Source organism: Schistocerca gregaria, chromosome 5 (assembly GCF_023897955.1).
Source record: "Schistocerca gregaria isolate iqSchGreg1 chromosome 5, iqSchGreg1.2, whole genome shotgun sequence".
NCBI classification, from domain to species: Eukaryota; Metazoa; Arthropoda; class Insecta; order Orthoptera; family Acrididae; genus Schistocerca; species Schistocerca gregaria.
The window spans coordinates 91,715,273-91,732,246 of NC_064924.1; the positions used below are offsets into that span (position 1 = coordinate 91,715,273).

General features: G+C 38.1%; 1 protein-coding gene across 1 annotated transcript in view; it reads right to left on the minus strand.

The window, feature by feature from the left end:
* The window catches only part of LOC126272857 (probable RNA polymerase II nuclear localization protein SLC7A6OS), a 58,268-nt gene extending 48,016 nt beyond the window's left edge, over positions 1–10,252 (minus strand). The window contains exon 1 of the mRNA XM_049976071.1: positions 9,916–10,252. Coding sequence (XP_049832028.1) covers positions 9,916–10,071 — 156 coding nt within the window. The 5' untranslated portion in view covers positions 10,072–10,252. The remainder of the gene's footprint in view (positions 1–9,915) is intronic.
* Between the last annotated feature and the right edge of the window lie 6,722 nt (positions 10,253–16,974).

The following is a 16,974-nucleotide window of genomic DNA, read 5'->3' on the forward strand; positions in this document are numbered from 1 at the left end:
AGAAGAAGAAGAATGGGTAGCTCTGAGGGATGAAGTAGTGAAGGCAGCAGAAGATAAAGTAGGTAAAAAGACGAGGGCTAATAGAAATCCGTGGGTAACACAAGAAATATTGAATTTAACTGATGAAAGGAGAAAACATAAAAATGTAGTAAATGAAGCAGGCAAAAAGGAATACAAACGTCTCAAAAATGAGATCGACAGGAAGTGCATAATGGCTAAGCAGGGATGGTTAGAGGACAAATGTAAGGATGTAGAGGCTTATCGCACTAGGGGTAATATAGATACTGGCTACAGGAAAATTAAAGAGACCTTTGGACAAAAGAGAACCACTTGTATGAATATCAAGAGCTCAGATGGAAACCCAGTTCTAAGCAAAGAAGGGAAGGCGGAAAGGTGGAAGGAGTATATAGAAGGTTTATACAAGGGCGATGTACTGGAAATGGAAGAGGATGCAGATGAAGATGAAATGGGAGATACAATACTGCGGGAAGAGTTTGACAGAGCACTGAAAGATCTGAGTCGAAACAAGACCCCGGGAGTAGACAACATTCCATTAGAACTACTGACGGCCTTGGGAGAGCTAGTCATGACAAAACTCTACCATCTGGTGAGGAAGATGTAAGAGACAGGCGAAATACCCTCAGACTTCAAGAAGAATATAATAATTCCAATCCCAAAGAAAGCAGGTGTTGACAGATGGGAAAATTACCGAACTATCAGTTTAATAAGTCACAGCTGCAAAACACTAATGCGAATTCTTTACAGACGAATGGAAAAACTGGTAGAAGCGGACCTTGGGGAAGATCAGTTTGGATTCCGCAGAAATGATGGAACACGTGAGGCAATACTAACCTTACGACTTATCTTAGAAGAAAGATTAAGAAAAGGCAAACCTACGTCTCTAGCATTTGTAGACTTAGAGAAAGCTTTTGACAATGTTGACTGGAATACTCTCTTTCAAATTCTAGAGGTGGCAGGGGTAAAATACGGGGAGCGAAAGGCTATTAACAATTTGTACAGAAACCAGATGGCAGTTATAAAACTCGAGGGACATGAAAGGGAAGCAGTGGTTGGGAAGGGAGTGAGATAGGGTTGTAGCCTCTCCCCGATGTTATTCAATTTGTATATTGAGCAGGCAGTAAAGGAAACAAAAGAAAAATGAGTAGGTATTAAAATTCATGGAGAAGAAATAAAAACTTTGAGGTTCGCCGATGACATTGTAATTCTGTCAGAGACAGCAAAGGACTTGGAAGAGCAGTAGAACGGAATGGACAGTGTCTTGAAAGGAGGATATAAGATTAACATCAACAAAAGCAAAACGAGGATAATGCAATGTAGTCAAATTAAATCGGGTGATGCCGAGGGAATTAGATTAGGAAATGAGACACTTAAAGTAGTACAGGAGTTTTGCTATTTGGGGAGCAAAATAACTGATGATGGTTGAAGTAGAGAGGATATAAAATGTAGACTGGCAATGGCAAGGAAAGTGTTTCTGAAGAAGAGAAATTTGTTAACATCAAGTATAGACTTAAATGTCAGGAAGTCATTTCTGAAAGTATTTGTATGGAGTGTAGCCATGTATGGAAGTGAAACATGGACGATAACTAGTTTGGACAAGAAGAGAATTGAAGCTTTCGAAATGTGGTGCTACAGAAGAATGCTGAAGATTAGATGGGTAGATCACATAACTAATGAGGAGGTATTGAACAGAACTGGGGAGAAGAGGAGTTTGTGGCACAACTTGACAAAAAGAAGGGACTGGTTGGTAGGACAAGTTTTGAGGCATCAAGGGGTCACAAATTTAGCATTGGAGGGCAGTGTGGAGGGGAAAAATCGTAGAGGGAGACCAAGAGATGAATACACTAAGCAGATTCAGAAGGATGTAGGTTGCAGTAAGTACTGGGAGATGAAGAAGCTTGCACAGGATAGAGTAGCATGGAGAGCTGCATCAAACCAGTCTGAGGACTGAAGACCACAACACCAACATAGACAATATTATTATTAATTGCCTAGCAGACAATATTAATAGTAATCACATACTTTTTGCAAGTAATGCACCTTATTGTCATGGAGTATTATTTGAAAAAAGCCATACAAATATCTAGGCAGATCTTGATAAAAGCTCAAAATGATGGAAAGCTTGGCAACACACTTCAAATCTTCAGAAATTTATAACTGTGCACCCTAAAAAATGTTAAAAAAAATTGTCAATGTATCCTATGCTAGAATATCAATGATTCACATTTGGAATAAATCTACACATACAAATACCTAAATGTAATAAATTGTAAGGATATCAAAAGGAATTCTCGTGAAAGTGTAGTTGTAGGTAATACAAGTTGCACACTTTAGTTCACTGGCAGCATACTGGGAAAATGTCTTCAAAGAATAGTTCCTACAAAACCCCTGTGTGTCCGAATGTTTAATAAGTGTGTAGAACACAAACCTAATAAAACTAGTAGAAGATATGAAAATATAAAAAGAAAGGCAGGACAAGAGATAGAGGCTTTTTGATTTGAGGGAGAATCTTGTCAAAAGCTAGAAAATCTGAACTTCAGTACTGTCAAAAACTGGAAAACCTGATTTTCAATACTGCCCTACAAACACATATAATCTAAGATTTTGGAAGTATTAAGTTCCTCCTTCAGGAAGGGGGCAGCGATAGATTGCTGAAGATAAGGAAGGAGCAACAGGTCATTCAGAATCTAGCAAACCACCGTTCTAAACTTTAACAATCTATCTCCCTTTCCTCCCTGAAGAGAAACTAATAATTCCAAAAGATAGGATCAATGTTTTCATCTATAAATACGTCTATTGCCAGAACCGAAATTTCACCACCTGAAGGTAATAGCTGGCTGTTCCTTCACTTTGTAACTGCATGATTTTCTGAAATTTTTTCTTTTGATACAAACAACAAAAGCTGTGAGATGGTTGAAGGCAAAATGTCACCCATCCCATGACAGCTTACTTATGAAGTTTCATAAATCAGTATTACATGAATATTGTGGGAACACTTTTCAACCTCCTACATATTGCTCCCATATGAACCACAAAGACAAGATTAGATTAATTACAGCTCGCACTGTGACATTTAAACTGTCATTGTCAGAAACCCTAATATGTAGTACCAGTACAATGGGAAATACACTCTACCACAAACATCAGTGATTTGTATAACACAGACGTAGATGAAGCTTAGAGTTTAATAATGTACAGTACTATGCACAAGGGGATTAGTTGAAACTGAAACTAACTGAAGGACATCTATAGGCGTAATCCGTATCACTTCAGGCAGGGGAGTTACCCTCATAGTCTCAGATGTTATTGAATTTAACATACGTAAAAATTCAGGAGTAAGTAAGAAACACACAATTTTTTTTGTTTTCTCCAAAAAAATTCCAGCTCCGAGACACAGGCCTCCAAATATGACACTGCGAACCCAGTTTTAAAGATGCAATTTTTGGAAAATATTTTGATAGTTTTTTTTTTTTTTTTTTTTTTTTTTTTTTTTTTTTTAAAAAGAATAATTGCTTTATGATTTGGATCTATCTGTTGAAGTTCTTTTGCCTTTTGAATTTTTTTTATAATTTACAGATTTTTTTTTTTCAAGAATGCCAATCCATAAATGCTATATTCTCTGTAAAGAAGAACTTCCACTTTTAAATTGGACAAGTTTTATTTTAAAAAAATCACTTTTTTACTTTCAAGCATAATGTATGTCTGCACAAAAGTTGTTTCTTACTAATTTCTTTGTAACAATGTTTATTTATATAATCTTTGTTGCAGTTATTTCTTATCACTTTCTTTGTTGCAGTTATTTCTTTTCACTTGCATTGTTGCAGATATTTCTTATACTTAGTTGTAGTTTCTTGTCAGTTTCTTTGTCGTGGTTCTTCATTGCAAATTTCTGTATAGTAGTTGTTCAGTGCTAATTTGATTACTGCAGGGGTTCTAAGAAATCTGAGACCATCCAGTGATTCTGTGTTTTCGTGAGGAATTTGCCAGTTGACACAGCTGCAATGTGTTTTGTGAAAAAGACTGTTTGGAATGTCTTCTGACTGAGGCCACAGACGAGTGAACTCTGCTGACTAAAGATGTTTCCAGTGACGACTTTTTGTGTTCTGAATGTTTTAACAGAATAACAACAATGACAGTATCTGAACAAGGTGAAGCCTCTCATGGTGCAGATGATGCATACTTTGCATCAATAGAGGAAGAATCAAATACCCTGAATCAGTCAACTACAGAGGAAGGTGTTAGTCCTGTTAAGAAACCGTGATAATTGAAGTCAAGTCGTAAGCTCCTATGCATCAAGAAAGTGCAGAGGAATTACTAAAGGTATGGATGAATACACTACAGCTACACTGACCACACTCTTCAAAGTAGAAATTCCATCTTCAGAAGAAAATGAACCAAAGCGCTCTTGCACCTCCTGCCAGGATTTTTTCACAAATAACAATTCAGCTGTTCAATATTGTGCATCCTATAATGAAAAGGTGCAAGTTTTAACTGTTATTCAAGAGAATTTTCAAAGAAAACGATTTGAACCACATTCCATCAGTATCAAAGTGCATGGTAGGCTAATCAAGAAATATTAGGTCTGTAAAAGGAGTCTTTGGAAGACATTATGATCATCCTGTAGAATCAGCTCAAGTTCAGATAGTGCAGTCATTATATGTGGAAGATAAATGGGACTGTTCTCGACAGAGTGCCAATAAAAAAAGACACTATAACAGTTGAAGCTCAAAAAGTTGTGAAAGTACAGAGGTACATGATTCACAGTATTAAAGAAACTATTACAATTTATAAGAGCAACTACACATCATCATCATCATATATTGGAAGATCAAAATTTTATGCAGTACGACCTAAGTGTGTAGTTCCACATCCACCTAGATATGTCTGTTAATGGGTGTACTGCGTGGATTTTGAACTTTGTGTGATTCTTTGAAGAACTTACTGGAGCATATGACACCTTGGTTGGGCGTGTGAAGCCAGTAGTAGTCTGTGACGTAAAGCGAGAGACTTGTTTGTTTCAAGAATGTGGTGACTGCCCTGGAATGGGACGACTGTCTTTACACACACTTGGCCTGGAAGACGTAGCAGATAACTCTGCAGAAATTACATACGCGACGTGGGAGGAAAATAAACTAATTAAGAAAACTGTTGCTTTTGACAGTTTCATTGAGAACTTGGTAAATGGTCAGTGAAAGCTGTAACACACCAGCATCTGAAGAAATTCCAACAACAACACATTGCAGAAGTGAAAGGGTATGTACAGGCTGAAGAACTATGTTCAGTGCTTCAGTGTGATTTTGCTGGGAACTGGTCTGTTGTTCTCCCACAAGAAGTACAAGGGTATCATTGGAGTAATGACCAGGTTACAATTTTTACAGGAGTGACATATTTACAAAGCAAGACCAAAAGTGTTGCAGTTATAAGTGATGACACAGGACATGACTCTGCATATGCTTTGCTAGCAATGCGCAAAAAATTCTTCAAGTCATTTTAAAAATTGTTACCAGTCAGTTGGCACAAGCAACTTACTCAATTCAAATTGAGTGAGTCGCTTGTGTCAACTGACTGGCTATACAGTGCTACTGGTCACGGGAATGAGGCCTCGTGATGGTGTAGGAGGCCTGCTGAAGCACCATTCTAGAAAACATAATCTTTCCATATCAAATACAGCTGTGATTCGGAATCTGAGGATTTTATGAGAGTCCTGAAATCTTACACATCCACAGTCTTCATTCTTTTGTCCAGAGAGGAAATTGAAGAATTCCGTGAGCAGAAAAAAGAAGAATGGTCCAAACAAACTACTCCTGTGACAGGAATTCAGAAGACACATTTTTGGATTCAAAGTGTTGGGCGAACTCATATTGCACACACTTTAAAGAGCAAGAAAGAAGAAATTTCATTCCTTCAGCCAATACCTCAGAAACAGCAGAATAATATTCACATTCACAACCTGAGAGAGGAGATGTGTGTGGCATAAGTGTATGACTGTGACTGGTGGATTGCAGAGATTATAGACACCAGTTACGAGTTAAACAAAATTGTAATGAACTTTATGCTTCCACAGGGACCAGCTGCTGGAAATAGGTTTCCAGCTGAAGAACACCAACAATGCCATCAGTGCTCACTTCCTATTCACAATGTTTTGAAGATTGTAAGTGCACCAGTTCCTATTGGTTCAACAGGAAGGCATCTTCTATATCAAACGAAAATACTGAAGCAGTGGAACACATTTTTAGTTACTGGCTAATTTCAGTACAAAACAGAGTGTACAGAAGTTGCATAAATTGAAACCTTTAACTCTTTGGACCTTTCACATACATTTTGGAGCCATTTAAAATGCTTAAAAATGAGTATGACTGGCATTTTTGAAAATAATTTTTTTTCCATACATTATAAAAAAAAAGTCCAGAATGCTATAGTAAAGGAACTTCGACAGACACATCCAAATGGAGGACTTATTTGTAATTATTAAGCAATTATCTTTCAAATAAAAAAAAGATTTTTTTTCCAAAATTTCCATTTTGAAAATGGTATGCAAAATGTCATCTTTGGAGGGCTGTATCTCGGAGCAGAAATTTTTTCGGGTGGGGGGAAATGTTCCTTACTATCTCCTTCATTTTAATGTATGCTAAATTCAATAATCTCCTAGCATGCCTGAATTGATATGGACTAAGCCTATAATAGGTCTATAAATTAGGATTAATAGATCATGGTCAAAATGAAAACACTTCTATTAGGCCCTAATTCAAGAATATTGCAAAGTTCATCTTTGACAAAATTGTAAAGTCAAACATACAACCCTGGAAAATGAAAACCACTAAAAACATGATGAATAAATGCTATATTTTAATGTTACACTAGCAGAAGGTAGTAAAATAAGTGATACTGGGTGTACTGCTGTGGACAGAATAGGTACAATGTAATGTCCACGAAAACTCACTGCATTCAAAAATTTGTTTCACATGGGGGCACTTGTAGCTTTAGTTTATGTGGTGTTGGTAGTGGAGACAATGATTTGTGTGGTGGTGGTGGTGGGGATTATATCATTTGGGGAACATATGTTCAGAAATTAGTTGTCAGTGCCTTTGGGGAGAATGGGTAGTGCCTTTGATATACTTGCTTTTCCAGAACGGATTCTACCATAAAGTACATCAGTTTGTATGTTGCGAGTGGAGATGGAGTCCACAATCTGCCTTTTGCAAAAATTTGTTATTATTTGGGAGCATTTAACTGCCACATTTGTTATCGAAACATGTGGCTTACAAACATTGTGGCTTTAAAGTCATCACACTTTTGTCATGCTGGTTTTATTTTTTTAATTTGTTTCTTTTGTAGTGGGATGAGTAAGGGGAAAACTGAAGATTACTTTTCATTTTGAAGCTAATTTTGAAGGGAGTTTATTAACTGTAGGATCCAATAAGGAGCATGAGGTGGTTGTAGAAGTAAAAGAATCTCATTTTGAGAAACCTAAGTATGGGAGAAACAACAATGTTCTGAGTCTTTGGGCATGGGAGCTGTTGTTTCAGAGGGAAGTGCAGACGATATTTTAAGCTGACAACATTGTAGTACAAAAGGCTTAGTTACAGTGATTGAAGAGTGTATTTCTAAAGGCTGATGGGTTTGTTTTGCATGAGGGATTGCAGCGAAAGTGGCACACAACAGAGAGATACTTGAGGACTGTAATATCTGTTGTTGGGAGAGGGCTCTTCCATTTTGCAAGCTCATCTAGATTATGTCCTATGAGTATTTCACAATAGCATGTCACTTTGAACAAAACACTGAAGCTATCAACAGCTGTCTCCACCTGGTCATCATGAGTAAACACCACCAACTGCTGGGGCTAGAACACTGTTTTGTTTATATAGGAACAACAGCAGTATATGGAACCTTCCACAGAGGGCCAAAGTTGGGCAATGCACTCCCACCTCCCACTAAGCCTCAAGCAGCCATCTTTGCTTTCAGTCATTATCTGAAGTCCGTCCACATGCCCTGCTAAGTGAACACTCAGTCTCTGTTAAAAGTGTAGTGGATTATTCTAATCTCAGCCACCTCCTCAGTAACCAAATCCCAATATAATAATGCATGAGCCAAGGCTCCACAAGGTACCATTCTTGGATGTCTTACCAGAGCAGAAGGCACAAGGACAGCTTGGTCACTCAGTGTACATGAAACCAAACGCACACTTACTGGTGCTCAAACACAACAGTATTCACCACCATGTACACAAGAATGTGGTCTTTAACATGTCAGTACACAGAGCAAAGATTATTTCTGATGATGACGAACTACAATCTGAATTGCATCATTTGGGACACATAATCAGAGAGAATGACAAAGAAAGTCTCGGCTTTGACGGAAGAGGCCAGGCCAGCTGCATTCCTTCCATATTGTGGCAATCAGCAGCAAGTTAGGCCATTTGATACAGAGATGTGGACTGAGGCCAGTGTTCCAGCCTACCTCCAAGATTCATTATATGTTAATACCCCATTACGAAATAGCCCTCCGAGTGCTTGGTGTGTACGGTGTTCATGTGTACACACAGCAGCTAAATAGGTCAAATTATTCACGCTGTTGCTGAGCACTGTACTGAGTACAAGGTACATTTTACAGAAAGCCACTGTTAAACACATGGTATATGGACAAAAATCACAACAATTTTAACAGAGATCAGTGGTACATACTTTCTATGAAATGCAGCCTGGCTGTGGAAATCAAGTGGAAGCAAAAGCAGATGCTTGAAATTTGTAGGGAGACAGAAGCAGCAGTTTCAAACTCAGAAAATTTATTTGTATTGTTAGCAGAAAAGCGTTAATACTTACTGCTTACTGATGCTGACTTCCTTATTTCAATTCTCTTTTGCTTTTGGAATTGGAGTTTATCAGTTACAGATTATTATTACCCTTCCTCCCCCCACCTCCTCCTTCCCAAGGGGGGGATTGTTGTGTGACCAATGGGCTGGGTGGTACTGATGGTGTGTGGGTGGTTTTTTTCTTTCTGAAGTACTGGTTTTGTTTTGTGTGTAGTTATCTAGGATGGGGTTTGTTTTTGTTATGCTGGAGGTAGTTTACCTCTTTCTTCCATTAGGACACTGGCAATGTGTGAACTTTTCTACATCACAATGTTTCTCAAATGGGGAGTTGATGACAGTCAACATGATCTGATAATTTTGGGTAATCTTCACTTAGGAATTTGTAGAGATGGGTAATATCAAGCCATGCAAGCATCAGTACTTGGGGGAAACACATTACGTCTCAACAAACTATGCTGACCACGGTATAATCACTTGACCTGTCACCAGTGCAGTTTGTGAGAGATGTGATGGCGCCTGGTGCCATTTTAGTACTGCCACAATCCTTAAACAACTGCGACATGTAGAATGATGAGGAGGATATCTCCCAGGGAGGTATCTTACAAAATCGTTTATATTCATAAATGTAAGGGCAATGTTGAAGACAGAATGGCACACAATACACAAACCTGTATTAAAATAGTGTACTGAGATGTAGTGCGTGTTCCCACAGTAACGGTGCTTATGTAATTTAATACTGCTCATTTTTCTAAACTTGCGATGTAAATTTTACCAAAAACAGGAGAAAACCGAAAGTAGAGATTCCATCCCTCTGCTTTGCATACTATAACCATTTTTTAAAATCATGTGCACTATCACTGTTCCATAATCTGGCCCCCTCTCGTTGTCACAGCAAATCATGAAGATTATTTTCATTCTGTTTCTATGGTTCTTCGGTTAATTTCATTTTGATGTACTTTTGTTGTTGATACGTTCGTTACATGTTTTGATTAACGAACCGCTGACAACAGATTAGAAGGTACACAAGAACATGCCACCAATTGGGCTACAAACACTCTGGTATAGAAAAACTCATCGACAGACGTAACCTGTGTGTTAATCGTGCCGGCAAACTGAAGCAGCGCTGTGTAAGAATGCGAGTTACTCTCTGGAGTTTCATCATGCTTCAGTCTCTTGCAGGATAATAATAGAGCTTCGTGGGGATCCTCGTCGCAACGGCGTTTGACACGCAGTATGGCTGCCATTTCATGCGTTTTAAATAATCAAAGTATGTTTACGACGCCTGAACGGCAATTATTACGCGCACGAAGGACTTTCTGAAATACAGCACATCATGGTCATCAAAATCACATTCACGAATCACTCAACTTCAACTACATTCCCCACCCTCACACCACACACAACGCAAAACAAAAACATAACTGATGTAAAACTAATCTCCTTGGATACAATAGCAAAGACTCTGTTTTGTACTGTCAACAAAATCGGCCAGGTCACGTGATCGCGGTATGGCGTAAAAGACGGTCCACACGCAACGATCTGTCTGCGCAGACATCGGCGTACATGCAAAAGATCGCTGCAAATGTGGTGTGTTCACACGACACAAACCCCAATCTACTACTCGCCCGCCATTTGTCGGTGTAGAAACATGGAGGTAAAAATATATTACCTTCATGTGTAGTAAAGAAATATCGGTGGCAAGCGACTACGCTCTCCGTAAACGTCAAAAATTTAATGGAGTTATTTTGAAATATAGAAATGGAGGAAGTTCTGTTGTGGTCTATGTTCTTAACTTGTGTTGCAAAAAACATTCAGTCCAACCGCAGGAAACAGAGAAAGCTCTCAAAATGGTGTAGACAGTGGTTGCTAAACCGAAAGCAGTTTTCTCACGTAAATTTACTGCGAGAGTTGCAGGACGAACCTAACGACTGCTGAAATTATTTGCGGATGGATGTCGAAACTTATAAGTAAGTATCTTTTAAAGCTTGTCACCCCTCATATTATGAGAAAAAAATACTTGTATAGAGAAGGACAATTTCTCCTCATGAACGGCTGGCGGTAACATTAAGATTCCTAGCAGCAGGAAGGAGCTACAAGGATTTGGAATTTTCAACTGTAATATCGAAACAAAAGTTGAGTGAAATTCTACCCGCAATTTTTCGATTACAGCATTATATGCTGCTGTCTTTTTGTCTCGGTCACTATATTCTTCACTTTAATCTTCCACAAACATGGGTGTCTTCTATATATTTCAATGAATTCACGTTCAAACTCTCGAGAACACTGACGAGTATCAGCCATTTCAATGCCCTGTGTGCACAAATACAAACACTAGACTGAGCAAACAGCTGTTTCATGCCAGATTTGCGGCGATCTCCTGTCCACACTCTCCAAATTGTATGTGCAGATGTGGTTTGAACCTACAGATTTGAGAGGTTTCGCTCAAACCTCCAACTCCAACTTCCATGTTTGCACACACCTCAGGTTGCTGCAAATCTTCTGTACACACGCAACGATCTGTCTGCGCAGATGTGATGTGTGCAGACATGTGGGCAGACAGATCCGCCTTAAATTTCTCTATATTTATTTATTTTATTTGATTGGCTTTTAGCATACAAACTTTTATCCATCACAACTTAAATGTATTGGTACATATACACCTAGCAAACTAATATTTGATCTTCTTCATTCATATATGTCTTCAAATAGTACTTATATTACAAAGACACAACTGACAGTTAACCACTATTTGTTAAGTTCAATGGTCAAAATTCCGTTTAAATTTTTATGTCTTCTTTAGCTATAAATCTGCATATGGGGTCGTAGGTCCAATCAGCAGGCCAGTTCATACTATCCGTCACGTCACGGCACCGTCACTTCAAGGTGTATTCACACTGTCCATCACGTCAAGACCCTCAAGTCCACTCAAGTCACATGATCTCAACTCACTGTCTTTAACAGTTGTTTTCGCGAGAACTGTGATCTTCGGGAGATAATATTAAAATGGTTTTATGCAGGCAGAGCATTTACAGAACGGGCTAACTTATGTGCATGGATACTGGAGTCCGCATTTGTATGAAAATGAATGTATTGGCCTAACATAGATTGCAGCTTGCAGTGTTAACTTGTATATGAGTGAAGAGAGACAAAAGTGTAAAACAGCACAAAGACAGTGCGGGGTCCGAAAAAATGTCTTTTCGTGGTGCAGAAGGTGAATTTCACATATTATACAAGCAACTCGAGAAGAGGATTCTCCATTTTCTATTTTGAAAAGTGGAAGCATCAGTTTTACATTTGTTACATCGAACAACATCCAGAACTACTAAAAGGAACACAGTGCTACGAGCTGCCATCGCATCTAGTGTAAGTTTGGTCCAGTGCAAATTTTTGTGAATTACTCATATCTCCCTCAGTACCTTTCCGTTCGATATATATAGCTTTTCTATAAATGTTGTATTTTGGTTTTAGTAGTTCAAGTGCCTTATTTGTACTGGTGTTATCTAGTGAAACCACATAAATATTAAACATTAATGCTCACAATGTAGGCCTGTGCTGTGACAGTGCCACGCAAAACAGCAAGGGGTGCAAGACCCCTCCATGAAAAACACAACCACACCATATCACCACTGCCTCCGAATTTTACTGTTGGCGCTTCACACACACTGGCAGAAGACGATCACTGGGCATTTCCCATACCCATACCCAGTCATCGGATCGCCACATTGTGTACCGTGATCCGTCAGTCCACGCAACGTTTTTCTACCGTTGAATTGTCAAATGTTTACGCTCCTTACACCAAGCGAAGAATTGTTTGGCATTTACTGGCGTGATGTGTGGCTTATGAGCAGCCACTCGACCATAAAATCAAAATTTTCTCACCTCCTGCCTAACTGTCATAGTACTTGCAGTGGATCCAGATGCAGTTTAGAATTACTGTGTGATGGTCTAGATTCCACATTATGACCGTCTTCAACTGTTGGTGGTCTCTGTCAGCCAACAGATGAGGTCGGCCTGTACACTTTAGTGCCATATGTGTCCCTTCACGTTTCCACTTCACTATCACATCGGAAAAAGTGGATCTAGCGATGTTTAGGAGTGTGGAAATTTCGTGTACAGATGTATAACACAAATGACACCCAATTACCTGACCACTTCCGCGAAGTGCCGCATTCTGGTCTCTCACGATATCTAATGACTAGTGAGGTCGCTGATATGTACCTGGCAGTAGGTGGCAGCACAGTGCACCTAATATGAAAGACGTATGTTTTTGGGGGTGTCCGGATACTTTTGATCACATAGTGTATTTATGTGGTTTCACTACCTAACTCTTAAACAAATAAGGTACTTGAACTATTAAAAGCCAAATACAAGACGGAAATGTAATCTGTAAATGTTGAAGGGAAAGGAATTGAGGGAGATATGATATTGCACAAAAATTTACACTTAGACCAGCAACTTAACTTAACCTCAAACAAACCGGTTTTTCGTGGCATGTGATGGCAGCTCGTAACACTGTGTTCCTGTTAGTAATTCTGAGTGCAATTTGATGTAACAAATGAAAAAATAAACCTGATGCTGCAATTTCCTAAAATTAAAATGAAGATAGAACTTCCTCAGACTCCTTGTATAGTATGTGAAATTTCACTTAATGACATTTTTCGGACCAGCACTCCTTTTTTGTGTTTTTTTGCACTTCTGTCTTCCTTCTCTAGTATACAAGCTATCCCGGCAAGCTGTAAATCATTTGTGTCCATAAATGTCAATTTAAGACAAATGTGGACTCTAGCATCCACGTACATGAACTACCATGTTGTTTATGTGCACTGCACAAGTAAAAACAGTTGAGAACCGTATTGCAATGAAGTTTCTGCTAACAAAGAAAAGTCGAGATAATGAGACTTGAACTGACTTGACATGTCGTGATGTGATAGACAGTGTGAATACACATTGACATGATGGTTCTGTGCCATAATGGCCAAGGCAAATTCAACTGGTCATCATAGCACCATCATGGCAAAGTGTATTCACATTGTCCATCACATCACATCATGGTCCGTCAAGTCACTTCACATCATGTGATCTCAACGCGAATGGCTTGCCTCAATAATTTCCCCCTCCCCTAGGGAATTGCAATCTTTGCAAGATGATTTTCAACTATTTGGAAACATGAAATGCACATACAGGATGTGGTAGTTTATACAATTTGATGCTGAAGTGCATATTTATACGAAACTGACAGTTATTGGATTCAAATTGTTTGGAGGTTGTAGACATACCTTTTATATTAGAGAAGTAAGACAGAAGAGCAAAACAACGAAAAAAAGAGTATGAATCAGAATAATATAATTAGATTGGATAGAAGGGGAATTTCACACACTATATAAGGATTCAAAGAAGAGGAATCTGCATTTCATATTTTAGAATGTCGAAGCAACAGCTTTTTCATTTTAGGTTTTGGCAGTTGGTGTCATTCATCCATTGTTGATCATGTGACCCCAAGCTCATTTCCTCCTGATACATAGTCATGTGTAAATCTTCGTATTTGCATGCAAATGGTTTCATATTTGACTGTAGATATGACGAAACCAGTATACACTTCAGTTTCGTCGTTTTGTGGATTCCTGAGTCGTGTCTGAAACGAAAGTTTTGGCAGCTGCACGTCGAATTGAGTTAAAGCTTGTTGCGTGGAATCGCTGCATAAGAGAAAAAAATAATAAGAAGAAATGTGTTTAGATTCGTGACTGGATGAAGCTCGGTTGCTCAGCATCCTTGCTGAAATAATTTATAATGGAAGACCAAGAAGTTCTTTTAATTATCTTAGAATGTCGCCCGCACTGCTCACATTTCTTCTAAATAGAGTTAATTATGCGGTAAAGAATAAAAATACGGTAATGCATGAACCACTATCACCAGAACTGAAATTACATATCACATTGCGTGCATTACATATGCAGTTTTAGTTGGTGACGACGTTTTTTCATTAACACCAATTATTATTAAGATTAACAGTAATAATTATCAACAGCAGTAATTATTCGAAGCAGGCGGCATTAAGAAGAGAATGGTTTGCAAACCACTCCCTTGAAGATAGATCTGTATGTAATAATAATAATAAAAATTTTATTGTCGTTCCACTGATTACAGCAATAGACAAAGTCAAGAGCATATATTCCTACATAAATTACTATATCGATGTAAATTGGTTTACATAAAATAGGTACACGTTAGAATGCAGTACTTTCATCTTCAACAAGTTCATGAATGGTGTAAAACGGATTGTTCACTAGCAGCTCATATAATTTAGGTTTAAAAATATTTACAGATAGTTCTTTAAAGTCAGCATTTAGTCCATTTAACATCCTTAGTCCAAGAACTAGGTAGGAGTTCTGTGATATTGATAATCTATGATATGGCATGTCTACAGATGTTCTGTTTCTAGTATTATGGCTATGAATATCACTTCTCAACACAAAATTAGAGACATTGTTTCTAATGTACAATAAAACATTGTAGGTGCATAAGTTTACATGTGTAAGATACTGCAGTTTAATAAACAGAGGTTTACAATGTTCTGTTTTATCATAATCCGTTATTATGCTTATTACTTTCTTCTGTAAAAGTAAAATGTCATTTACATGACAGCTACTATAAGAGATGATGCTTTGGAAGAAGGCAAAATACGCTGATCTCACATAGTCTTTGGGAAAATGTCTTCTTAAATTTATTATTAGATAAATAACTCTTGAAAGCCTAGACAATATATTTTAATGTGTGATTCCCATGTCAATTTATTGTCAATAGTAACATCTAAAAATTGAACAGTTCCTAATTCTTGGTAGTTAGGAATCTCTTTGAGGGTAATGTATGGTGTCTGGTTTTGTTTTCATTTATACTGCATCATGTTCTCTTAATACTTGTAAATGTATTGTCTAGGCAGGATGATCCTCTGGTAGGTTTGCAGTTAACATAGAACAGGTTAAATTGTTGAAGCACATTTTTGACCTCTGACACAGTTTTTCTGTCCTGCAGGACATCAAAACTTGAATTGATACCCCCTCCAACGACAATATTGTATTTTTTCCATTTCGGTATACATATGTACATTAATAGTTCCTCAAGTTTATCCAGAAAGATATGGGGTCACCACTAGGTGGCCTGTACACTACTACTACTACTACTACCATTAGCTTAAGGATCTCCATTACTAGACCTGATGTTTCAAAATGCATTTCATCACAAAGGGTATTGAGATCTATACTGCTACTGTTTGGTGCATTTTCAAAATTCAAACATATGTGAATGGGGATCACTGCTGTGACGTTTTAAATAGTTGAATATTGAATAAAGGATGCAGGCCAACTCCAATGATGGGATTTTAGTCTTGTAGACGAAAGTATTTCCACAGCTAGAATTTCATTTGCCTGCATTTTTCTTAATTCAGTTGTATACTTGCTCCTAATTCAGTAACTTTTGCACTGATGCTCAGATTTTGTCAGCCTATCTATAGTTTGATCGTACGTGAAGGTCTCAGGAGAAGCAATATGTTGCTTATTGTTGTAATCAGCATCCCTGAAATCCCACTAACACCTATGAAAAGCACAGACATCCAAAAAGCGAACAGTATTCTCCGTTCCCCACTTCATACTTCAGTTTGTCTACACTCAACGGACACACATAACCTTAAAACTCATGCAACTGTTGTCGGCAAAGTTGGAACACGCCGAAAGTGCCTTAGTTTCACCAACGAGTTGCGCAAACGCGCCGTGTCCATGCGCAGTACGACCTATTGTCTCACTCTCTGGCAACTTTGCAAACGAAAATCTAAGGTTCGTGTAAAAAGGTTTTGGTTTCTTTGCTGCAAATGTCACTAGTAACCAACTGTCTTTGAAACTGGCCGGAAATTTGCTGAACCTTAGTAAGTATATCACTTTCTACTTTTTATTTCATTTTGTTTTGCAGGTGATCACATAATTTTGCTTACTGGACATATTTATTTACCGCATTTTATGCGCAAGCTGCCACAACATTAAAGTCTTCGTAACAAGTGAAACACTCAGTTAAAGTATTTGATCCATCTTGCATTTCTCGTGGCTTATATTCGATATTCATTCACAATATGCACTAAAACACTCGTCGGAGAATTGACC